General features: G+C 45.8%; 1 protein-coding gene across 11 annotated transcripts in view; it reads right to left on the minus strand.

Moving 5' to 3' along the window:
- HEG1 (heart development protein with EGF like domains 1) overlaps nt 1-21,242 on the minus strand; it is a 94,093-nt gene extending 72,851 nt beyond the window's left edge. For 7 of the 11 annotated variants that reach the window (XM_053282961.1, XM_053282960.1, XM_053282965.1 and 4 more), the window contains exon 1: nt 20,638-21,242. In XM_053282961.1, the coding sequence (XP_053138936.1) occupies nt 20,638-20,959 (322 nt within the window). In that variant the 5' untranslated portion in view covers nt 20,960-21,242. Of the gene's footprint in view, nt 1-3,062; nt 3,217-5,705; nt 5,785-20,637 lie in introns of those variants that run through there. The other 4 variants (XM_053282967.1, XM_053282962.1, XM_053282963.1 and 1 more) reach the window with 3 other exon arrangements.
- Nucleotides 21,243-25,814: the final 4,572 nt, after the last annotated feature.

Raw genomic sequence — 25,814 nt, forward strand, 5'->3', positions numbered from 1 at the left:
GAATGTTTTAAAAGGGGAAAGAGTGCAAGAGATCGGACAGGTTCAGATGTAACACAAGATGTAAACCCTGTAACACATGGTTTTGAAGACCTTGCAAAGCATAGGGGACAGGGTTTGGCCACAAATTTGGTCTTGGCTACAAATTATAGCAAGTAAGTCCAGTCAGCATTTGTGGATGCCTATTCTTGCCTTGCCATTGCTTCAAACATAATCAAGGCTAGTGCTACTAATGTCTCTGGTCACTCTTCAGAAATAACCATCTGCACAACAGACAGATATTTCTCTGTGGCCTGCCACTTACTCCACCTCTTCCCAATTCAAGATCCAAGCACCGTTAGATCCTGGCCTCACAGAAGTCAGCAGCAAGCTTCTCCTGACTCTAGCAAAGCTGGGATTTAAACTAGGAAGTTAGAAGCAGAGCTAAGAATAGTCCTCAGATCCCAATCCTGCACTTTAAACCCTAATACCAACCTTCCTCTTCTTAATATGTACTTGAAATGTCAACTGTAACACTATTGACTTTGAAGGAGAGGGACTCCTTTGTTATCATAGTCCCCATTTGGTCTGGATACCCTTCGGATGCCTGCAGGGTAGAATCAAAGCTGTCCACACAGTATCAGGCAGGTGAGCCTTATCCTTGTATATTTTGGATGAAGAAAATAACAAGTTACTTGGTACTTGAAAACACTTGGAACTTCAGCTGCTCTCCCCCAAGTGAAACCTGAAGACCACTGGAGTTCTGGTTGAGATGGGATGTTGCAATCTGATCCCCGAAAGCAGCTTCAGAAGCTCGAATCAGGCCAAAGTACATGAGCTTAGGCAGAATTCTGTGCTCTGCTAAATTTTAAACAAAGAGCCAAACCACAAACTGTTGAGGACCATCTATCATCATAGCTCTCTTAGAGGTGGTGGTGTTGTAGTTTTCAGTGAAGTGAGTCTTTATGTACAACTAAGTGACCATATCAATCAATCAATCAATCAAGTGAACTACAAGACCAAGAGAGATCTATATATGCAGATTCATCAGAAACATCATTAAGTGACTTAACTGGCTAGCAGTCACACCTGTGGAAAAGATAAGTGGCACTGTGGCTGAGAGGAGTTTTTCTTCCTCTCCTAACTTTTGCTACACTCGGGCAACTTTTGCTACATTTGCTACACTCGGGCACTGCTCCTTAGGACTAATAAAAATAAATAAAACTAATTTTTAAGTGGCTCTTGAAAACAGTAGTTTTTCCAAAGGCTGATGACAGCATCCCTGGGAAAGACTGCAAGTCCCAACTGTCACCCAATTGTCATCATTTTTATGCAAATTCTATTTGACATACTAAGGAACAGCACACTGGGACAACTGAAGCGAGGGAGGAGAAAATATAACCTCAGGCCCTGCATGCCACCGCTGCTTATTTGGGTGTGCTACTTTGCATTATATCAGGGAAATTAGGAGGGAGGGAACCTCCTCTCTCCTCACTGCTGCTACTGGGATTGTCAAGTAAAAGGAAGGAGAGACAATTGTTTGGGGGTAGGGTTGGTGAGGAGAGTGCTTAGGGAATGGGGCAATGGCAAATTGGATATTTATCAAGTCTCAAATTGAGTCAGTAAATGATCTGATTTATTTCTCCAGTTTAATGGGGAAAGATTGGATCATTTCCACACCAGTTCAGAGTAAACAGAAGAGAGCTCCCATCTCTAATTTCAGTATCCTATATCAAGGAAACATGAGTAGGCTCCATTTATACATTATCTGGAATGGCATGGTTGCTGCCATTTGCAACTACTGCCCACCCACATGGTTGGAGCAGACGATGGGGGTTGAACAGACTTGACAAAGCACACTCCATTAGGTCTTGAGAGTTTCTAGGAGAGTTAAGTCATATCGTGACTCGTTCAAGAAGCTATGCACTTCATTCAGCAGAGATACACAGTCCATGATCCTCCACGTTGGGGCAGAACAAAGCATTACACTGCAGTGGTCTGCAATAGTTCGCTTTATGGCTCCTGCTACCCTGCAATGCACACTGGGAGGGGAGATTTCCAGGGGAGAAGCTGCAGGAGGGGAAGGGGGTGCGAGACCCCAAACCCTCCACCTCTCTCTCTCTCTCTCTCTCTCTCACACACACACACACACACACACACACACACACACACAAGTTTATCTCAAAACCCAGATCTTAAACACTGCAGAGGGGGAAAACAACTTATGGAGTGACTTTCGGGGGTTGAGCAGTTAGCTTTTCGGGGGGAAGTTTTAGTTTTAGCTTTTCAGGGGGAAAGCAGTTAGCAGTTAGAAGAAGGGAAAAACCCCTTCGCTCCCACATAGGAACATAGGAAGCTGCCATATACTGAGTCAAACAATTGGCCTATCTAGCTCAATATTGTCTTCACAGACTGGCAGTGGCTTCTCCAAGGTTGCGGGCAGGAATCTCTCTCAGCCTTATCTTGGAGAATCCAGGGAGGGAACTCGAAACCTTCTGCTCTTCCCAGAGCGGCTCTGTTCCCTGAGGGGAATATTTTAAAGTGCTCACACCTCTAGTCTCCCATTCATATGCAACCAGGGCAGACCCTGCTTAGCTAAGGGGACAAGTCACGCTTGCTACCACAAGACCAGCTCTCTTCTCCCATTGCTGCAAGTCTCAGGTGCACAGTGCAAGGGAAAAGGTGCCATCAGACTAATACTATACTTAACCGCTGATTTGTTTAGTTTCTGAATACCACAAACATATCCGGAGTGAGCAAAGTGCAGCATGCCAGAAGAGTTTGGAGGACGAGTGTAATTAACCATACTTGGGGATCTGCACAAAGGTACACTGAGATTCCGCAGCACTTTTTGTTTAAACCAGTAAGCACAATTAGTCAGCCAAGAGGCAATTAGCTGGCTAGTGCCTTAATCAAAACGATCTTGGCATGAAATAGCCAGATTTTGCAGCAGTGCCAATTTTGCTTTTTCAGCAAGGCGGCTGCAGTCCACAAACCACTGAAGTCGCCAGCCTACAGGCATTTAATCCAGCTCAAGTCACCTTCAGTTCAACAGGACCCTGCTGGCTTGAGGGCAAATCTCCTACCTTCAGTGGTTGGTGAAATGCACTGTCTAGCTTTCAACCAGACACATGTGGCATTTCTCACAGGCTGCAGGGCTGTGAGGTTCTCTCCTTCCAAAGTACCAGCCAGGAGCTTTCCATCTGCTGGCTTTCTCCATTGTTCCTCCTCCTTCCTCCAGTCCGTGGCCCTTTCCCCACTACCCGCCGAAAAGCGGAACTCTTAAGCTCAAGCCCCTCCCAGTCACATCCTTCCAGGCCATTGTCTCCAAAGGGTGTAGTAGCTTCAACTGGAACCGCACTTGGATCTCAGCACCCTATCATTTTCACCTCTCCCCCTTTGACACAAACCATCCTGCCATCTGGCATAAGGGCCTGGGGGTGGGTGGGGGGAGGCTCCTAACTTCGGAAAGCCTTTTCCTTTGCTAATCAAAGCCTGACAGGCTGCATTTGGATGTCGAGCTCAAAGCCACGAGGCAAGGAAAGGGGTGGTAGGCAGCAGAGGAATAACCATCCCCCCCGCCCCCCGTAACAAGTTCACATCTGCTGTTTTCATCCCCACAAAAGCCACAAGTCCCTTTGGCCAGAGCATGGGAATCACTTTGCTCCAAATGAGATTATGAGATTCGAGGAGGGCTGTGCTCTGCCAAGGCTCCTTCCCCAACAAGCTGTTCTGTGCCGTCTTCCAAGCTGCTCTCGGCTCTGCCAACAACTCCCTTTGCCAATCCTGTATGCTGCATAGCCACGCTTGTGTCCTTCCAAAGGTCCTCTGATCTCCAGTAAAGCCCCAAGGTCTCCCATCAGTTTTTCTGGAGCTGTTCTTCTGCTTTAAAGTGAAGTACTCTGCCTAGTAAGTCAGAGGTTGCTGGTTCGAATCCCCGCTGGTATGTTTCCCAGACTATGGGAAACACTTCTATCAGGCAGCAGCGATATAGGAAGATGCTGAAAGGCATCATCTCATACTGAGGGGGGAGATGACAATGGGAAACCCCTCCTGTATTCTACCAAAGACAACCACAGGGCTCTGTGGGAGCCAGGAGTCGACACTGACTCAAGGGCACACTTTACCTTTACGCACTGAACAGATCGCAGGCCTGAAACCTTTGCTCTAGAGCCTGCTTGTACTTTTTGGTTTGATCTTCTGCAAGGCCCGAAGTCCCCAAGACAGGAGTGATGGTGGCTTGCCCTGATATTTGGTTGACTTTAGCCCAGTTCTGAAATTATGTTGTACCTGCATTCAGGTGTCTGGACACATGTGCACATTTTTGTGTGAATGACTATAGCTGCGTTCATTTTAAAAGTGAACCTGGGTACAGGTCCCTATCTACATGGCACAGATAAGAAGCATACTTCTGTTCCTGGGTTCAGCATAACTTGTGAATACCTGAACCTTTGAATATAAATGTAGTGATATTGTACTCATACTTTTGCCTCTGTTCTCTCCCTATTTTAATATATTTTACTGTATTTAAGCTGAGCTGTAGTAGTAGCTATACAGTCCTCCTTGCAACAGAGTAGCATTTTATAGCAATTATAGTTTATAACTACTAGTAATAATTAGCAATCTTACAGTAATCATTTTATAGTCCCCTTAGCTAAGCAGGGTCCACCCTGGTTGCATGTGAATGGGAGACTTGATGTGTGAGCACTGTAAGATCTTCCCCTTAGGGGATTGAGCCGCTCTGGGAAGGGTATCTAGGTTCCAGGGTGCCTCTCTGGCTTCTCCAAGATAGGGCTGAGAGAGATTCCTGCCTGCAACCTTGGAGAAGCAGCTGCCAGTCTGTGCAGACAATATTGAGCTAGATGGACCAATGGTCTGACTCAGTATATGGCAGCTTCCTATGTAGTTTATAATAATGTTAATATAGTAATTTTAATGTAATATAGTTTTATTGCTTCATAATCTGTCCTATGCTAATGTTTGTACTTCTCATAATTACTGCCTCAAGATTTCTTATGCTGATCTTCAACTGTAATAAAGATGAATGATTGATTGATTAAATACCTGAACTCTCCATGTACAAGTATTGAATGTTACATGTGAGTAAGGCTTTTGTGTTAGTTGCATTTGTCAAACATGTATCAAACAGCAAGACAGCATGACTAACTTACACTACTTATTCTCTCCCCCGGCAAAAAAAAAGCCCCACAAACCATCAGGTTATCAGTAAACCATTCCACTGTGTCTATTTTTTTAAAATATTTGTTTTTTACAAACAGTGCCAATTTGTTCATCAGAACAATTAAGATGGCAACACATAACTGGATACATATTGTTCATATCAAACATACACATTCTAAATATTGCTATTCTCCAGCATTGCCATAATTAAAATTAATCTCCACAACAGCTGAATGCTTTTCACCCTTGGTGTTTATCAACAGCTTGCACATATCAAATCATTTCCTGCATATAAAGAATACATGGCAATCCAAGCTGACACTAATAGAGCAGCCAATTTGCATCAAGGTCTCCAGCAAACGCTCACACGTGATCTCTCCTAGGTGTTGTCCTTTCTTGGGCCCCCACTGAGGGTCGCCAACCCTCCTGGATTGGCCTGGAGACCCTGGAACTGGCATCTATTCCATGGAGACGACTGAAAGCAATCCTGGAGATAGTAATTGCTTAATATTGGGGAGAAACATTGGGAAAACATATAGAAAACATACCTCTGGAAAGCATCTGTCAGAGTTACAACCCTAGTCCCAAGCAATTCTAGGACAGAAAAGAAATGTGCAGTGTTCCCTCTAACAGGGATTCCCCGATGTTGCTGACTAGAACTCCCAGAATCCCCAAGCAAAAGCCATTGCAGCTGGGGATTCTGGGAGATGTAGTCAACAACATCAGGGAATCCCTGTTAGAGGGAACACTGGAACTGTGTCAATACCATAGCTAACCACAGCTTGCTCTGAAGTGATTGCTTCCACAGTTATATTCATCCATAGGCAACATATAATGGGAGTGGGGAACACAAAGGAAGGGAGCCTCTGCATCATCCCTTTGTGTTCCCCACTCCCATTATATGTTGCTACCTTGACTGATTGATTAAGTGCTGTCAAGTCGATGTCGACTCTTAGCGACCACCTAAATAGATTCTCTCCCGGCTACAACACGTAAAGAATTCCAAAGTAGTGGTTGCTCTGGATAAATAAGTTTGCAGTGATATAACATAGTTGTGCATGTGTATATAATATGCCTCTTGTCCCAGCAGCAAACAAGGCCAGGGCATAACCCAATCTTATTTCCAGGGTTTGTTGTGAAGATGTGAATGCGGTCCTGTTACTAATCCTCTGGTCTGAATTCTGGTTACTTTTTTAATCAACTCAGACTTCATGAACACCAGCTTTGAAACGTATCTAAATACAATCTAAATACAAAGTTAAAAGGCATGCAAGGGTATCCTTTTCAACTCTTTCATTCCATTACAGAAAATTTGCAGTGAAAAAGAAAGGCCTCTGACAACTCCATTCACCTTTTTATGGGTTTACGTTTGCTCATTTTTCTTCATGATTATTCCAAGCTCAGATCATGTTACTGCTTGAAGAACCAGCAACTGAAAGAGTCTTTATTTGTTATGTTATCTGCCAGTCCAGCACTATATCACATCCCACACTGGATAAAAGAGTTGATAATATCCCCCAAAGGGCTGAAAATACTGCATCTAGCCCTGTAACTAAAACCGGAACCAAATAATGATGAATGTTTAAATGCTTGAATCTATTGAGGGCTAAATTTTCATACGGTCTTATAGAACTGGCATCAAGGGCAAAATGCCTTTTTAGTGGCAAAGATTAAAACTTCCTAGAGACACACAAATGCAATTATGTCCAACTTCTACAATCAAAAAGGGTGATAAAACACAAGAGCAGTAATTATGCTTCATGATGAATTGTGAGCCTTGAATTGCCCATAAAATAGTCACGATCTTGGCTTCTCTGCTGTCTTTGAAATAACTTTTTTAAAAAGGTCTCACTTGGTGATTTTGCCTTCAAATGTGTGTTCAGCTCCTTTGGAAACTCTAAAACAGAGGTAAATTTCTCACTTGGACACATCACTTCAGCTCCTGTATTTCAAACCAATACAATGCAATAAAAAGAATACATAGACCAAAGTGCTAAGCTAAAACATTAATATTATTAAGAGAGAGAGAGAGCAAAATAAAAAACACAGCGGCTGACATCATGACTAATAAAACACTGGCTGCAATGAGAGAAGCATCAGTGTAGCACCAATACTTCTGAAGAGTTCCTGACTAATGCTGCACTGGTGCTAGTGTGGATGTTGGAGGATTTCCTCTTCATGCTCGGAAGCCCTCTGTCACCAGAAAATACATCCCTGAGGGCTGTATCCCTTGGGGACATATTTCAGGTGGCATCGGGAGCTTCAAGAGGAGAGAGAGGTCAACATTTGTCCCCACCACTGAGCCAGCTGTGGAACTGAGTTAGTTGCACTTTCCCAAAACACTAGTGCTTCTCCCATTGCACCAGTGCCTTGTTAGTCCTGGCTATGGACATATGGCTATGGACCATGGAATGGCTATGGCCAGGATTGGCCTTGTTAGTCCTGGCTATGGCCAGGAGTGCTTTCTATCATCTTCGGCTGATTCGACAGCTGCGTCCATTCCTTGAAGAGGACAACCTCAAAACAGTGGTGCACCAGCTGGTAACCTCCAGGTTTGACTACTGCAATGTGCTCTACGTGAAGCTGCCTTTGCATGTAGTTCAGAAGCTTCAGTTAGTTCAAAATGCGGCAGCCAGACTGGCCTCTGGGACAATCTGGAGAGACCATATTATGCCTATTTTGAAACAGCTGCACTGGCTGCTGATATGTTTCCTGGCAAAATACAAAGTGCTGGTCATTACCTTTAAAGCCCTGAATGGCTTAGGTCTAGGTTACCTGAGAGAGAGCCTTCTTCTGCATGACTCCTACCGCACGTTAAGGTCATCTGAAGAGGTCCGTCTCCAGTTACCACCAGTACATATGGTGGCGACTCAGAGGCAGGCCTTCTCTGTAGCCGCTCCTGGATTTTGGAATGCACTCCCTGCAGAAATCTGTAATTTGAATTCTTTATTGGCTGTCAGGAGAGCCCTTAAAACCTATGTGTTTGGCTTGGCCTTCCAGGGTTTTTAAATTGTTGTAAATGGTTTTAATGCGGTAACCTGGTTTTTCAGGGTTTTAAAGTTGTTCCGATTGTTTAATTGTTGTTGTTTTATAATCTCTTTTTTAACTGTTAATTGATTTTAATGGTTTTGTTTTAATTGAAAACCTCCCTGAGCCATTTTGGAAGGGTGGTATAACAATTGAATAAATAAATAAGCAATAAATAGACTGGATTTAAGCCAGTAAGCATAAAAGCAGCATCCAACAAGGAAATCAAAAGCCTGACTAAAAAGCCACAACTTCACTAAATGATGGCATGTCAGAAGGGATGGCGCCAGCTGGATTTAACAAGCAAGGGGATTCCAGAAGGAGAGGGTCACCACAGAAATCACTCTCTTGCACATTGCCACCAACTGGATTTAATTTCAGCTTGTTACCCCTATCCAGCCCTTCACCAACTCCAGACATGAGTTCGGGACCTCCAGTGCTCTGCTAGCTGGGGCTAGAATAGAAGTAAAGAACTGGGTGTCATCAGATGCTCTGACACCCAACACTGAACTCCTGGGTGGTTTCATGTAGAATGAGGGGCAGACTAGAACACCCGCAGAACATCATTGGCCAGGGGCCAAGGCATCAAACAGGAGTCCCCCAGTAGTACCATGTAGAATTTTGCCCTGCAAGAAGGGCCAAAATCACTGCAAAAGAGTGCCTCCAAGACCCATCTGCACAAGGTGGTCCAGAAAGACACCATGATCAAGAGTATCAAAAGCCATTGAGAGTCTGTTTACTTCAGCAGATAAGAAGGCATGGACCATACAAAGCTGTGACAGTTACACGGCTGGTGCCATTGGATCTGAAACCTAATATGGACTGCCTGTGCTAGTCACAGCCTTACTCGCAATGCCCAATGGCTTCTGTGTACAAACTACACATTGCAATCTTTTTGAAAGACTGAATCTATATTGACTGGCCCAGGGCATGTGATGGCCAGGGAAGGTACTTAGGCTGCGGTGCTTAAACAATCATGGCAGCAACAGTGGTTGCAAATAGTCACCCCCAGCCACAAAGCAATTCTGGGAATGAAAGGATGAGGATGGGCTGCCACTCCTGAGAGTCCTGAGCCTTCCTGTCTAATCCTTTTCAGCCCTTCCTCTCCATCTGTGTCCCTTCCCCCAGCTTTGTCATCTCACCACTTCTCATTGCCTCCTCTCCCTCTAACTTAAATATGTCCCTTTCTGCCCTTGAAAGTCGCCCATTAAGTTTAAGCCCCGCTTATCCCCTCATGTGTGCTCACCACCTGGCAAGCCTTCCTGCTTTGTTGCTTAAAAATGGCAGATTATGTATACCCTGATGCATCTTGGGTAACATAGCCTTTCTTCAGGATAATATTTCCTATCAACTATGGATATAAATATAGGGGAGAGGGGGAATTCAGTGGCCATGTCTGCCTTTAACATCCACGCTGACAACTCCTTCTAGAGAGGCACATTGGAATTTGAATAGTTTGCAGTTTATGAATAATACATTTTCTATGCCATCCTTGCAATCTTCTTTCTTGTGTCTAGTTTGTGTAATGCCACCTTCATTCTGTGGCTTCCTGCTTCATTGCCTAACTCTTCTCCGTCCCCCTCTTATTCTCATTTAGGATTAGGACCTGCTTTGTCTTCTTCTTGCCTGCTTGTTGGTTGACTGAAGCCTCACAGTCACGGGCTCAAAAAAGCAGATTAGGCTTGTCTGGTTTCAGACGAATGTTTGGTCATTTACAAGCACTGAATATGATCATACATTCCAATATGAGCAAACACTAGGACGTTCGAGAGTCCCACACCACCTGTGGATAACACATCCCTCCAAGGGATCTTCAGTCTCATTTACAAAGAGATTCTTTCCCCGTCTTAACTCTAAGCCTCCAAGAACCACAGCCATTCAGCAGCCTGGTTCTGAAGACAACACTACAGCCAAACAAGCAACAGCTATTTTAACAGCTTCACTTGTTGAAGTTTTTAGAACTTCCTTTACTCGAGGGAGCTGCATTCTTCTAAGATTATATTATTACTTGGACTGGCTGCCTCAGCAACACAGCCTCTCATTTCCCTTTTGGGTGGGAAAGTTTTCCTCCTTGTCCGTGGACTCTAATTATGATTTCAGCCTGAAGGGTGGATGTGAATGTCCTGAGCCGTCCAACAAAGCACAGGCTGGCTAGTTATGCCTCATGTGAAACAGCAGAACCTCATGGTGTCGCACAGGAGGGTTGAAACAGGCGCCTGCACAGCTTCACAGGCATTCCCACACTATAAATATGCCTCTTCATAGACATTCCCGTTCTATAAATATGCCTCTGCAATGCATGTCTGTGTCTAATTTTAAAGAAACCCATTAACAATTCACTTTTATAAGGTCCAGCAATGTCTCTCCCCGCACTTACCAAACTCCCACTCTGCCCTGATGCGATCTGCTTCCAGAATTACTGTTTGGAAAACACCATCTTTTTTTGTCTTGCCTCAAGACCGCCCCAAGATAAAGTCTTCATTTCAATATACAAGCACAGCAGAATGTACAGGAAACACTTGTATCTTTCTAGAGCACAAGATTCAACACTCACTCAGATACTTGGGAAAACAAGCAGAGAAGAGAGAGAATCTACCAGTCCAATGTCATCACAGTTTGAATCCAAATATGATTCACTGACCCACATGCGACCACTCATGGGATACCAGAAATGACAGCCAGCCAGCTCTGCCTAACAAGAAGTGGACAGCAGGTACAGGGCTGGTATCAGAACATAAGAAGAGTCCTGCTGGATCAGGCCAAGGACTATCAAGCCCAGCATCCTGTTTCCCACAGCAGCTCACCAGTTGTCTCAGAGAAGCCTTCTAACAGGAGAGGAAGGCATCAACCACCTCTTGATGTTGCTCCCCTGCAACCAGAATTGAGAGGCAGCATATAGCCACTAAGATTAACCATTCATAGAGCTGTCGCCCATGAATATCACTACTCTCTCTGTAAAGTTGTCTAATCTACTAGCCATAACCACATCTTGTGGCAGTGACTTCCATATGTTAATTATGTGCTATGTAAAGAAGTATCTCCTTTGGGCTGTCCTATATTTCCTGCTAATCAGTTTCATGGGATGACCCCTGGTTCTATTGTTGTGAGAGAGGGAGAATTTGTCTTGATAGACCTACTGTCCACTTCTTTCTCGACACCATGAATAATCCTATATCCCTCCTTAGTTGCATTTTCTCTCTCTCTCAATGAAAAAGCCCCACTTACTGCAACTTACTGCAACAGGTGCTCCTGTTCCTGATGAGGTGGCTGGAGCACCTGTCCCCTTTGACTGGCGCATCCTGGCTCCTGCTGTGCCTCTACTTCCTCACCTGCTCATCCACTCTGGCTCAGAAAGAGAGAGCAGTTGAGAAGCAGCAATGAGAAAAAGCAGCAGCAAAGCTGCCTCCCACTCATCTTACCCTCCATCTGTGGTGCTAATTGGTACATAGTTTGGAAGTATGGTCTCTCGAGGATGACCTAGAGGTCCCTTAGAGCTGGCTGCCACATTCTGTACCAGCTGTAGTTTTCGGACTATGCATAAAGGCAGCGCCACATAGAGTGCATTGCAGTAGGCAAGTCTGGAGGTTACCAGCATATGGACCACTGTTCTGAGGTTGTTCATCTCAAAACAAAAACAAACAAACAAAAACAGATACAGCTGGCATATCAGCCAAAGCCAAGAGAAAACACCTCGGGCCATTGCATCAACCTGGGACACCAGGGAGAGGTTTGGATTCAGAAGCACCCCCAGACTGTGTACCTGTTCCTTCTGGGGAAGGAACCCAGAACTGTCAGATCAAAATCATCTCCCAAGTTCTGACCCTGCACAACAAGTACCTCTGTCTTATCTGGATTCAGTTTGTTATCCCTCATCCAGCCCATCACTGCCTCCAGGAAAGCATTTAGGGAGGTTATGCATTCTCCTGATGATGTTGACATGGAGAAATAGATTGGGTATCATCAGCATATAGTGCATACTCTGCACCAAATCTCCTGATGATCTCTCCAGCAGTTTCATGTAGATGTTTAAAAACATTGGAGAAAGTATAGAGCCTTGGGGGACACCATACAAAAGTTCGATTTTGAGGAGCAACAGTCTCCAAGCGACACTATCTGAAATCTGCCCAAGAGATAGGAGCAGAACCATTGTAAAGCAATGCCTCCCACTCCCAACCCCCTCAGATGCTCCAAAAGGATACTATGGTCAAAAGTAGGGATGTGCACAGAACTGGTCCGGGGCCATGTTAGAGGCCTCCGAACTGGTTTGGAATTGGGCCGGTCCAGCGGGTGTGTTTGTGTGTGTCTAGCTTTAAGGGCGGGGGGTAGTACTTACCCCCGCGCCACTTTCCCCCCTCCAGCGCTCCATTTCGGAGCAAAATTTTTGGGGCGGCATTATTGGGTCCAACCGGAGCCACAGCACCCCCGATTTCAGAAGGAACTGCCAGTTCCGCGTTTGGGGGGAGTAAAATGGCACCCCTTGCGGCATCCACTGAGTTCTCGCCTTGGTTTCCTCCCTGGTGTGCTAGCAGCCTAGGGGAGAGGATCCGGCGTGGCTGTCGTTGTTGGCAGACAGCCTGCAGCAGTAGGCGTTCGCTGAGCTGCGCGACTGGGGGCTTGATCATTTCCCGGTGGTTCCCGGCCACCCGCGGCTGCTCCGCCACCCCTTTCTCCTTCTTTTTGGCCTTCTTGGCCTTTTTTCTTGGAGCGGTATCTGCCCCCTTGGAAAGGGTGGCGCTAGGCATCTCTTTTCTTCTAAGTGCCCCGCTCTCCGCCCCTGTTGTAAGGGTGGTGACCGAAGCCCCAGTGGGAGGACAGCTGTCGCCCCGTTGCTCCCCCTCCGACAATGAGGCCAAAATGGCGTCAGCGGCATGGGCGCACTCCATCGGTGGTTGGAGGAAGTAAGGAAGGGGGAGGGTGAAGGCGGGAGGGTTAAAAGTTTAAGAAAGCGCCTGAGCGGGGGCTCGTGACCAGAGGAAGGTTGGAGAATAAAGTGCTAGTGACTTTCGGAGAGGATTTTGGAGGAATGAAAAAAGGTAGAGAAGGAAAAAGGAAAAAGATCAGATCTGTAAGAGCTCTCTCTCTTTGCTGCCAATCCTGAGGTGACAGGAAAAGGAACTGGGGATTAGGGATCAGCCTAGCCCTCCAGGATATCTTTGCTGTGAAAACTTCCTGTCGTTTCCTGTTGGCATAGAGAAAATACCCTTACTAAAGGATGGTCTCCGATTATGGTGGAAAAAAGGGGAAGTTGCCTCCACGCATGCGCCCGTTGCGGCGCACGTCCATCTGTTGCCACCATGCACATGCAATGTGTGACATGTGCTGCTTGCGCACGCAGCAGAGGCAATGGACGCATGCGTGCTGCAACGGGCACATGCGTGGAGGCAACTTCCCCTTTTTCCGGCCAACAATGGGCGCAGGGGCGGCAGGGAGGAATGCTGCCGCCCCAAAAACTTTGCTCCAAAGTAGAGCACCGGAGGGGGGAAAGCAGCAGGAGGGGTAAGTACTACCCCCTCACCCTTGAAGCTAGACACCCCCCAGTGCCGGACCGTGCCTCCGTGGTTCTGTGCACATCCCTAGTCAAAAGCCACCAAGTGATCCAAAAGAACTCACACTCTAGCTCTGTCAGTTCCTAAGTCAAGATCATCCATCAGGCCGACAAAGGCAATCTCCACCCCATAGCCTGCCTGAAAACCAGTTTGAAATGGGTCTAGATAATCAGTTTCCTCCAAGACTGTCTGGAGCTGGGAGGCCACCACCCTGTCAATTACCTTGCCCAGCCACAGAAGATTGGAGACAGGCTTGTAGTTGTTTAACTCTGAAGGATCCAAGGCAGGCTTCTTCAGAAGAAGACTAATGATCACCTCCTCAAGACAAGAAGGCATCCTGCCCTCCCCCCGAGAAAAATTAGTTTCTGGGCAAAATACAAAGTACTGGTCATGACCTATAAAGCCCTGAATAGCTTGGGCCCAGGGTATTTAAGCGTGCACCTTCTTCATGAACCCTGTTGCCTGTTAAGATCATTGGGGGGAGTCCAGTTGTTGTTGCCACTGGTGGTAACCCCAAACCATGCCTTCTCTAGGGTTGTCCTGGGGCTCTGGAACACGCTCCCAAATGACATCACAATCTCCCCATCTCTGATTGCTTTTAAATGACTTTTTGGGGGTGGGGGGGAGACACCTGTTTTATCAGGCTTTTAGTTTATGATGCTTTAAAGTTTAAGTTTTATTTATGGTAATTTTAATCTGTTTTATGTGATTTTTAGGTTTTACTTGCCATTTGCCATTAGTTTAAATGATAAACCACCCTGACATTTTATATAGGGTGGTAAATACGAGTCACCTTAAGTGGCGCAGTGGGGAAATGCTTGACTAACAAGCAGAAGGTTGCCAGTTCGAATCCCCGCTGGTACTATGTTGGGTAGCAGCAATATAGGAAGATGCTGAAAGGCATCATTTCATACTGTGCAGGAGGAGGCAATGGTAAACCCCTCCAGTATTCTACCAAAGAAAACCACAGGGCTCTGTGGGCGCCAGGAGTTGAAATCGACTTGACGGCACACTTTATTTTTATATAAATGTGACTGAGGCCTATTTCTGTTGGTTGACATCCAGACCCACAAAGTGTGGGAGCCAGCAGAGAAGCATTGGTGTTGCTGAAGTTGTTTTACTAATGCAGCACTAGCAATCATGAGATGAGGAGCAGTTGATGACCTCCTCTTCTGTGGATGAGCTCTGTGTCACCCAAAAATATTTCCTGAGGGTCACACAGCCCTTAAGGACATACCTGTGGGTGGAAAAGAATTTCCAGGGGAAGGAGAGGTTGTCAAAATCTGTTCTGCCCCACCTCCCCCATGTGAGCATTGCCGTTGCTTTAGCAATAGCACTTACATTTAGCAATAATAATAGCAATAGCACTTACATTTATATACCGCTCTATAGCCAGAGCTCTCTAAGCGGTTTACAATGATTTAGCATATTGCCCCCAACATTCTGGGTACTCATTTTACCGACCTCGGAAGGATGGAAGGCTGAGTCAACCTTGAGCCCCTGGTCAGGATCGAACTTGTAACCTTCTGGTTACAGGGCGGCAGTTTTACCACTGCGCCACCAGGGGCTTAGTCAGGAACTCAGCAGCAGCACCTACACTTCTCACCTAGCACCCATACATTTTTAGTCTGGATGTCAGCAAGAAAGAGAGTTGTCCAAGGATCCCCAAAGTCTGCAGTTGTCTGGGCACAGTTGTGCATCTAAGTGTACCTCAAAAATAGTAGATAACAGAGCTTGAAGATTTAAACATCCACCCAACACTGGATAGTTCTGTTGTCTCTGAATCACCACAGGCAGCTAAAGAGCTCCTTACCTCTTCTTCCCAGAGTGCTCCTTAGCCTAGTAGCCCAACAGAAGAACTAAAATGGATCAGCATGTAATTAGGGTTGGGAAACCTGACTAGGATCAAGGAATGGATCCATCATAAACACTATGACATGAGGTAATTTACTGAATAATTTCCTCTAGTGTCAAAGGAAGTGGCGTTGCTGTATATCAACTCACTTTCTTATGGTATTGCTGCCAAAAATTAAGATTAACTTTTCCAGTTTCACTGGAACTGGATAGTCTGCCATGGGGATGCTCATGAGACTAACCATCTATAAAGGTGCCTAAGTTTAACATACCGATAGGCATGCTGACTGAGAAAGATTTAAGTTGGAATTTTCTAGGGCAAGGAGCCAGTGTGGTTGTACAGACAAAGGTAAAAGGTAAAGTTGTGCCCTAGAGTTGGTGTGGACTCCTGGCAACCACAGAGCCCTATGGTTGTCTTTGGTAGAATATAGGCGGGGTTTACCGTTGCCATCTCTCATGCAGTATGAGATTATGCCTTTCAGCATCTTCCTACATTACTGCTGCCCGACAGAGGTGTTTCCCATAGCCTGGGAAACACACCAGTGGGGATTCAAACCAGCAACCTCTTGCTCCCTAGGCAAGTTACTTCCCTGAAGCGCCGTCAGGTGGATACTACTGTTTAATTTGCTACACTCATGTACACAGCACTTTCCAAACAACAAGAGGACAGGTCCCTGACCCAGGGGGTTACTAATCTAGATAGACTTGCACCTGAGAAACCTAGGTTCATGTTTGAGCTTAGTCCTAGACTTAGTATGGGCCACAGGTGAACAAGCCAGAGTACAAGGGGCCAGAATATAAGCCCCCTACCAGGAACTCTGGAACTATTCTAATTAACTCTGCATTTTGTGTCTTCTCCCACTAAAGGGAGGAGAGTAACTTTTTCTTAGACGTCGGTTTGCTTCATGCATCGAGCAACACGAGAACCATGAAACCTTAGGTTCTTTCTCTCAATAAATTATAGTATGTGGGGGGTTTCCAGGAAGTAATGGCAAAAGAGGTGCCCACACTATACTTTGAAAATGTCATTACTTTCCAAAATACCCTTATAAATTCCCTGCCTTGAGTTCATGCTTAAAGAAGAAAGTCAGGATATAAATGTAAGCAAGAAATAAAATCAAACTAACCACATCCATTTTTGAATCGAGAAACAGAAGAATGTGGAGGGTCCTAGGCAAATCATAATGATCCTGAGGTAACCACATTCCTTTCACTATTGTTGCTGTCTGTCCTCACAATACCCCAGTCAAGATAGGAAATTCTTAATCATCTGTCATAACCAAAGAGGAACTGAGATAGAGAGTCAATCCACTGAGTTTCCTCAGGTTAAGAAAGAGGTCTAAGACTTAGCCAAGGTCTTCTGAATCCCTGCCCAGCTCCTTATCACCTAGACAATCATTCCTTCCTCCTAACATTAAGTGCAATTTTCTTTTTAACACTGTTTATAGTTAAGCATTGAAGAGCAGCCACAATGGAGACAAGACCATCCCATCGAGCATCCTGTCTTTAATAATGAGCAGTGCTGGGCTGCATGTCGCAAGTCACACCCTTGGCTTCTGGTAAACACAACCGAACTGCCCAAACTGGCTAACAGTTCTTTAGAGCTCTCCTCCATGAGCCATTTGGAACAGCTGGCTAGACTCAGGATTATGAGAACAGAGTACTTCATTCAAGTATGTCTTCTTGCACAGGGCTTACCGTGAGGCCTTGAGAAAGATCCAAAGCTTCAGTTTCCAATCTACAATTGTGATCTCCCAATGCTGGGATACTGTTCAAGAGACAGACAAGTATTGCCAACTGACTATCATTTGGCCAGCATCAAATGTTCCGTGAAGCCAAAAATGGTCTTGCATAGGTGGCAACTGGCCTTTTCTGTTACACCATGGTCTCATCTGATAGCAAAGGCAGGAGTGAGAGATCATCACATCCATGCAGTATGCATAATATAGTTATCTATAATAATATATGTGTGTCACCGTTGCCTCTGCTGGATAAACCCTTTACACCCCAGTATTTAGATTAGTTGTAAGCTTCTGAGGATGCATGGGATAAATCATCATCCAATAATAAGTACAGTACATGCAAAACTGCCGTATACAGAGTCAGTCCATCTAACCCAGTATATTCTATTCTTACTGGCAGTGGTTCTCCAGTATTGCAGGCACAGTGTTTTCTCATCACCTGCTACCTGATCCTTTTAACTAGAAATGGAATAAGCACTGTTTAGAATTTAATGTCATGGTTCTGTCTGTTTGGTAATGAACATCACTTCCTCTCTTTGTTCCAGTCTAACACATTAATGTTTTAAATACTTTATTGGTCAAGTTTTTAAATAGACCAAGCCTTTCTTACCAGTCCAAGGCTCCACTCCAGACCTACCTGAAGAGTCTGTTGCAAGGACAACTAGAAGAAACATCACCCAGCATTCATTCATACAGGGCTATATAACAATCAACCTGCAGAAATTCAACCTCCTGAGCAGAGGCAGTGACCCAAACCTGTCAAGCCCTCAAAGAGGCCTCTGCACAAACAAGCTCAAGGATCCCCTATTAGCTCATGCCCCAAGCATGCAAGGCTACTCCAGACACTCGTTGAAAAGTCATTTCCAGCAGAAACGAGGACCTAAGATGGAGATTAATTCTAGCCTTCGTAGCCAAAATAATTTAGCAGTGTGAACTGGCCCTTAATCAAAAACTAACTTTTCCTGGATGTAAGCACTGTGCATGATCTGTTGGGCACTGAGGCACAAACGATGGCTGCTATGGTTCTGAACAAGACCAGGCTTTGCCAAAACACTGGGGGCGTACGCTAATTCCTCCCTCCCCTTCAAAAGGTTGATAGTGACTCCTTTGTGCCCCTTCCTGCTCACATCACAAGCATGGAAAGGAAAGTTATCACCACACATTGCATAGCTACAGTGTACCATTCCCACCCAGAGTCAAATCAAGGTTCCTACTTTCTGTCTTTCTAAGATCATCTCTATACTTTCAGAGACACCTGTGGTACTGTAGGAAGATTTGGAAATTTCCATTCCTCCCAAACGCTCAGCAGCTATCAAACATCACTTCTTACACACATCCATCCTAATAGCAGATTTCCTGCATCTCACTAGAAGGCGAGACACTCCAGTTTGGGAAACTCTGAATTACATGACCTGCTGGTGATCTAACCTTCCCAAGCCCCCAACTCCTTCCAAATCTACAGTTCAAGGCATCTACAGTTGCCAAAGTAAAGTTTCTTTACAAGCCCTACAATCTCACAGCATTCATCCATGCCTGCTTTCCTGGCCATCAGTGCCTCTTTCTGGGTTCCTGGATCTCTATGAGGCTCGAAGAGGAAGGGGTTGGAGACAAGGAAAGCCTCTATTACACATGTGCATTTCTTTTAATCGTTTTATAATCATTTTATAAGAAAATGATGTATCACGTACTGCAAGTTTTGTATCCCTTACAATGTGCGAATCATTTCCCACAATCCAGGGAATTCCAGAAAAGTTAAAACTATGAACTTCTAGACACTCTTTCAATGCATACTGGCCGTGGGGGAGCGTGGAATCTACTGTTTCGTCTAGGTATGTGTTAATTAAGAATTTAAGAGTCTGTATATGACATTAAGAATTTTTTTGTTTTATAAGCCGCCCTCCAGCAGGAACCAAATGAAAAACACATCACTTCACATTTATCTGCTTTCTGTATTTATGTACGAGTATTTAGTATTCACTAAGGTTATCAGCATCCCTTTGTTTAACAAACCAGCTTTTTTTAAAAAAAAGAATGTGATTATTTAGATGTTATAACATTTTAAAAATAGTGCAAGATGAAAGAAGTTCAAACTGCTCAGAATGATTCCACATAACTCAGATGTAGAACATCACCACTTCCATTCTGCTCCCTACATGACGTTTCATTCACTCAAGTGCAACAAGAGAGGTTGCAATGATATGAACAAATTCAGCGAGATACTGCACATTTCGCAAAGTAAGTGAATCTGCGGGTTAAATTTCATTCTTCTTATCTCAAGCTGCTTATGTTGGTTACAGGCTTTTGTACAAAACAATGACCAAGTACCACCATGCCTTTATCATCACCCACCCTACAATCTGAACATACTATGTTCTAATTCTGCTTTAGCTCCACAGGTTGTAGTCCTTAGTCTTCTGAAAAGGCAGACCTTTACTTATCAGAACAGAAATGTTAACTTTAGGTTTAATAGAGTGCAGTTTCATTGTCGTTTTAAATCAATACTTGTTCTGGTTTTTAGATCATGACCCATAAATGGACTGCTCTTCAAAAAAAAAAAAGTGTGTGTGTGCGGTGTGTGTGTGTGTGTGTGTGTTCTTAGAACTGCAAATAAAAACCAGTAAAAATTGTAGGGATCTCCCATCGCAGATCCTAACCCAACTCTCCAAGACCAGTCCTTAAGCTACGAAATTCCATCAGTCTGACCTAAGTTGGAAAAGAGCAGCTGTTCAAGGCTCCTCTCTTACTTAGCACTTGTCGGTTAGCAGACGCGCGGTGCTCAGAGCCCCTTCTCCCTCAGCGGCGCTTGAAAATCCCCCCAAGTACCATAAGGTGTCCTTCATAAGAGCTTGCCTAGGGGGCGGGGTGTGTGGGTGTGGGTGCTTAATTAGAAAGGGGGTTGTGTGGTTCCGAGAATCGCTCCCTGGGTGCTGTAATCACTGGCTTCCCCTTGCTTGGGACACAGAAGAAAGAACGGCGGGGCGTGGGGGGGGGGGATCATGACAAGGGCTACATGCTTTCTACGCAGAAACAATGTGCGCGCTGTGGCTTCTATCCAGAAAAGAGAAGACAAGAAAATCAGGGAGATCTGCGGACAGGCAGGGCTGTTCCTGAGAGTCGCCTAATCTGCGTTAGGCTGCAGGAATCCCCAGTGCGAGATGGGCTAAAATGTGCTGGAAAGGAGGGAGGGAGGAGGGAGGGATGAAGCTAAGCCTCCTAGAGCAGCGGCAGCTGTTGTCGCGGCTGGGCTATGAACACACACACACACACCGCTTCCTTCTCCACCCTTTCCCCCTTCCCATCCTCTCACTCACCCGGCTTGCTGGGACTGCTGTGTCCTTCTGTCGCCGGATCCCAGACGCTGCTCGGCGCAGAGGAAGACTCCGGGCTCCCTTTCTCTCTGGGAAGCAGAGTAAAAGAGGGTCCCTCCTGGGTAGGGGCAGCAGACCCCTGAGGCCCCGCCGCGGCGAACTGCTGGGAGCGATCGGTGGAGGCAAAGGAGGAGGAAGAAGAAGGAGAGGAGGAGGGGGAGCCGAGGGGGGAAGATCCCGCCAAGAGGTGCTGCTGCTGCTGCTGCAGCCCCACGAGCAGAAGGAGGCTGAGTCGATGGAGCAGCAAAGTGCACCTTGCTGGCATGATGCTCAGGGCTTCACATGCCCGGCGGGGGAGTACTTCAGAAGAAGAAGAAGAAGAACTCCGGGTGGCTGTAAACCCCGCGGAAGGAGGAGGAGGAGGAGAGCGATCAGCGGGAAGGAGCAGCCGCGCCTCTACAAGTTCCGCGGCTCCTCCGCCGTGGAGCTGCTCGAGAGAGGGATGGCATGGTCGGGAGCAGAGCCGGAGGGAGCCGCAGCCCAGTAAGTGGCTCGCCGCCGCATGCTCATTGCACCGAGCCTGAAAGTAAAAGCACTCCAAGGTAGGCTCCGCCCAGGGCCTGACGTCAGAGAGCCACGCTGGGCCCCCCCCCTTTATCTCCACGCCGCCGCCACCCCCCCCCCCGCCCCCCCGCGCTGCCCTGGTGTGCTGCTCTCTCTGCTAGAGAGGATCGGAAGGATGGAGGGAGTTGCGGCCGGAACGCTGAAGGAACGTGCGGACGGGTTGTTATCCAGATGATTAGGGACTTCTCTCCCCGCCTAGAAAGAAAGCTCAGATGGACGGACCACCACACACAACCAAGACCTGTCTGAGTGCTGTTGCGGCCACAGCCTGGCAAGCAACAGGACATTCTGAGTTAGTTTGACATCCTTCCAGCGGTCAAATCTCAGGCCATGGTGCTTCCTGATTCAGAGCTGCCAGAGGAGAATCAGCCCAGACAAATGTGTGTATGTATTGGTTTATTTCGGCCCAAGGCCAGCATAAATACAAGAAAAAGAAACAACAACAACAATAAAATACATAAAACATTAATACCTTCAAATAACGTATACATGACTAATTTCATTCAAATGAAACTGGTTAATCTGAAATGCAGAGCCCGGCATCTCGCGCTTCAATCACTCTAAACCGAATCTTGCTTGCTATGGGGGGGAAAATTTGCTACCCTCCTGACTTAGTACTCTGACTTAGCAGTAAGCAGAAAAAGGACCTTGTCCCCATCAGAAGGGCAATTAGAATTATAATGAATTAATAGAGGGGAGAGAAGCTTTCCTCTTAATTCAGTATAAAATCTACATTTCAGCATCAGATGTTCCGTAGTCTCCACTTCACCATTCTGGCAGGGGCATAATTTTTGATCATAGGGCACCTTCCCAAAGCGTCCTTCAAATACCACCATCCAGACAAATGTGGTAGAAGTGTGTTGGCCTGGGTGGTGGCAGCTCCTTCAGAGATTTAAATCTGCCTTGCACTGGATATGCAGACGCATTCATTAATCATCATCATCATCATCAATCATATTTATATACCAACAAAAAGTTCCCAAATGCTGTCATTTCTTTATCTTTATCCCACCTCTTCAGCACACTGCTGCTTGGGGTGACTTATTGATTGACTGATTAAGTGCCATCAAGTGGCTGTCGACTCTTAGTGGCCACATAGATAGATTCTCTCCAGGATGATCTGTCTTCAACTTGGCCTTTAAGGTCTCTCAGTGCTGTCGTAATCGAGTCCATCCACCTTGCTGTTGGTCATCCTCTTCTCTTTTCTTCAGCTTTCCCCAGCATTATGGTCTTCTCAAGGTAGCTGGGTTTTCGCATAATGTGTCCAAATTATAAGTTTGAGCCTGGTCATTTGTGCCTCAAGTGAACATTCTGGATTGATTTGTTTGTTTGTTTTTCTGGCTGTCCATGGTACCCTCCAAAGCCTTCTCCAGCACCAAAGTTCAAAAGCATCAATACTTTTTCTATCTTGCTTCTTCAAAGTCCAGTTTATAACAACATACAATTAAATAAAATACAAAGAACACACAATAAAACACAAACAACTACAAGAACACACAGGAAAACACAATTCAAGGTGCCAAAACACTACAGGAGACAGCAGGATTAAGACAGAAAAATAAGATAGAAGACAGAAAAGGAGTTTATATGGTTTTCTGTCCAAAGAGACTCACAACAATCTAAAAGCAGAACACAAGGGAGACACCAGCACCAGTTAGCCACTGGAAGGATGCTATGCTGAGGCTGGATAGGGACAGTTGCTCTCCCCTATTAAATCGAAGAGAAGCTGCCCTTCAGTAGGTGCTTCTTTGCCCTGTTATCAGGGGGGTAATCTACAGTAGCAGCCACAGCTGTCATGTCAGATCTATGCTTTGCGTGTATATAAGAGCCCTGCTGGATCAGGCCCAAGAAGGCCTATCTAGTCCAGCATCCTGTTTCAAACAGTGGCCCACCAGATGCCACTGGAAGCCTGAAACACAACAGGAAGAAATTAGACATAAAAGTATGAAATGGCCTTCTGTGATATTTAAGTGTTTAGAAAATTCAGACCTCCATCCCCCTACACAAACAGCCACCTCAGAAGCTTAATTACCTTTAACTACACTTAAAGTAAGTGCCATTGCTTTCAATGGAGGGTCGGGCCTCTGCAAAGGCAAGCAGAAAGCAACGTTAGGGACATTAGAAGCTGCCTTATACTGAGTCATACTACTGGTCCTTCTAGCTCAGTATTGTGGCATATGGGTCTCCAGGGCTTCAGAGAGGATTATCACACACCCCACCCCCAGCTCTACATGGAGATGCCAAGCATTGCATTTGGGACCTCGCTGACAAACATTTGCTGGCTATCTAAGACACTCCAGCAACCCTCCTGATACCATTGGGGTTCCTAGAAACCCTTCTGCTTCTTCCATCATTTTTCTCGGGCTGACCAATGGTTTGCTGCCTGACCCTCTCTCTCTGTCTTCTGCAAATGATTGAACTATATAATTTTAATAGTTTAAATAGATATATTTTAAACAAAATGTACATACCTAATGTATTTCCTTTATATCATAAGGAACATAAGAACAGCCTTGCTGGATCAGGCCCAAGGCCTATCTAGTCCAGCATCCTGTGATCCACCTGATGCCTCTAAGGAGCCCACAGGCAAGATGTGAGGGCATGCCCCCTCTCCTGCTGTTGCTCATAAGAACATAAGAACAGCTCTGCTGGATCAGGCCCAAGGCCCATCTTGTCCAGCATCCTGTTTCACACAGTGGCCCACCAGATGCTGCTGGAAGCCCACAGGCAGGAGTTGAGGGCATGCCCTCTCTCTTGCTGTTACTCCCCTGCAACTGGTACTCAGAGGCATCCTGCCTTTGAGGCTGGAGGTGGCCTATAGCCCTCCGACTAGTAGCCAATGATAGAGCCATGGTTGTGTCTGGTAGCTGGATACCTCAGCCACATCAGTGCACATTTATGCTTGCATTTACAGCATGTGTATAAACACAGAAAAATAGTTGTGCAGCCCTCCATTCTGAACCTCCCCTCCTACAACACGCAAGTCCAGGGCAGCATAACTTCAGCTCTCCGGCTGGTGGTGGACTACAACTCCCACCATCCCCCAGCCACTGTGGTCAGTAGTCAAGGGTGATGGGATGGGAGTCGTAATCCAGCAACAGATGGAGAGCAGCTGTTGTGCTGGTCTATATTATTCATAGAGTCCAGTAAGATAGCCAGACTGGGGCTTGTGAGCCACAGAGACTGCAAGAAGAGGGGCTTGGAAGGCTTTTTGCATTTCCTGTCTCTGTAATTCAAATGCAAAACTACACTGGATTCCATTTTTTTAAAAAGCATTTTGTTACTTATTAATCCCAACCACCACAGCAAAATGTCTAAGACACAAAGGCCACAATCCTAGATAGCCATGGGAAAATAGCATGTCCCTTCTGCCAGCTGACCGCCTGCAGTAAACATTGCAAAGCAGTTTTGGCTGAACAATAATTCTTCCCATGCAGGTGCCATGAATCTCTACGACTGTGGCCAAATTCTTGACAAATTAAAAACACAATACACTACAGATTATGGCACCTACATGAATGTGCTCTTACAGCATGCCTAACGATTCTGTTCCAAAAGCCTGAAGCTATTGAGCTGTTCTTCGTCAAAGCTACCTTTCTCATTCCAACAAAAGTACACAACATTTATTGCTCCTGGTAACTAACTAGGTGAAGTCGTACACATGACCAAAAACAGTCAGAGCTGGGAAGGGCTCTGGGCAAGGCAGGATACTACCTACCTTTCCTCACATGAGAACAGCTCTGTCCCTGATTCACCACACCTCTCTCCCACATGATCACTCCTGCGGCAAGCAGCACAGCGATCCAGAGCCAAGGTCCAACATCCAGCAATCCCATGATGCATTGTGTGGTGCATTGATGGAATGCTAGCTGCTGGGACACTCCTTTGACCCGGCTCTATGGTTGAGCCGGCTTCCGGAAGCCCACCCACCCACACAACGAGGTATTGGGGTAGGAGGCACCCTTGCATCCTCCTGCCTCTCTTTTAACCCAGGTTAAGAACGCAGGCTACCTGGTGTGGCAGTGGTTCAACACAACTAGCACTACCCATATAGGGCTCTGCAAGCCTATTTAGGGGTGGTCATGTGAACGGCCCCATTACCTGTTCCTTCTCTGTCCCAGGCTTTCTTTTAAGGTGGCTCTGTCCTGTTTGCTCTCCAACAACTTTGTGACTAGAGTCAGGGAGACAGAATGACAGAATAGGAATACTTTCCTCTTGTATCTCATACAATAGTTATATCAGTGTTTTGGGGTGCTGCATTCTATTTTCTACCCAATGAACTGAGGTACCATTTGATGTTTGGTTTGATTTTGCTACCAGAGACAACCATGGCTACCCTCCTGAATTTGGTGACTATCATTCAAAATTATTTCCCCTAGATTTATTGTACAGAGCAATGAAACTCAGATTGTACTCAGCAATGAAACAAGCACAAGTTTTAGGCTGGAGCAGAATGGCCTAATGCATTATCAGAGGATCAGCCAGTGAGGATGGAGTGATTTAAGTACTAGAAGGGCCAGCTGCTAAGTTAAGAAGCTATCTGGCTACATTCCCCA

This window comes from Hemicordylus capensis, chromosome 1, assembly GCF_027244095.1.
Source record: "Hemicordylus capensis ecotype Gifberg chromosome 1, rHemCap1.1.pri, whole genome shotgun sequence".
NCBI classification, from domain to species: domain Eukaryota; kingdom Metazoa; phylum Chordata; class Lepidosauria; order Squamata; family Cordylidae; genus Hemicordylus; species Hemicordylus capensis.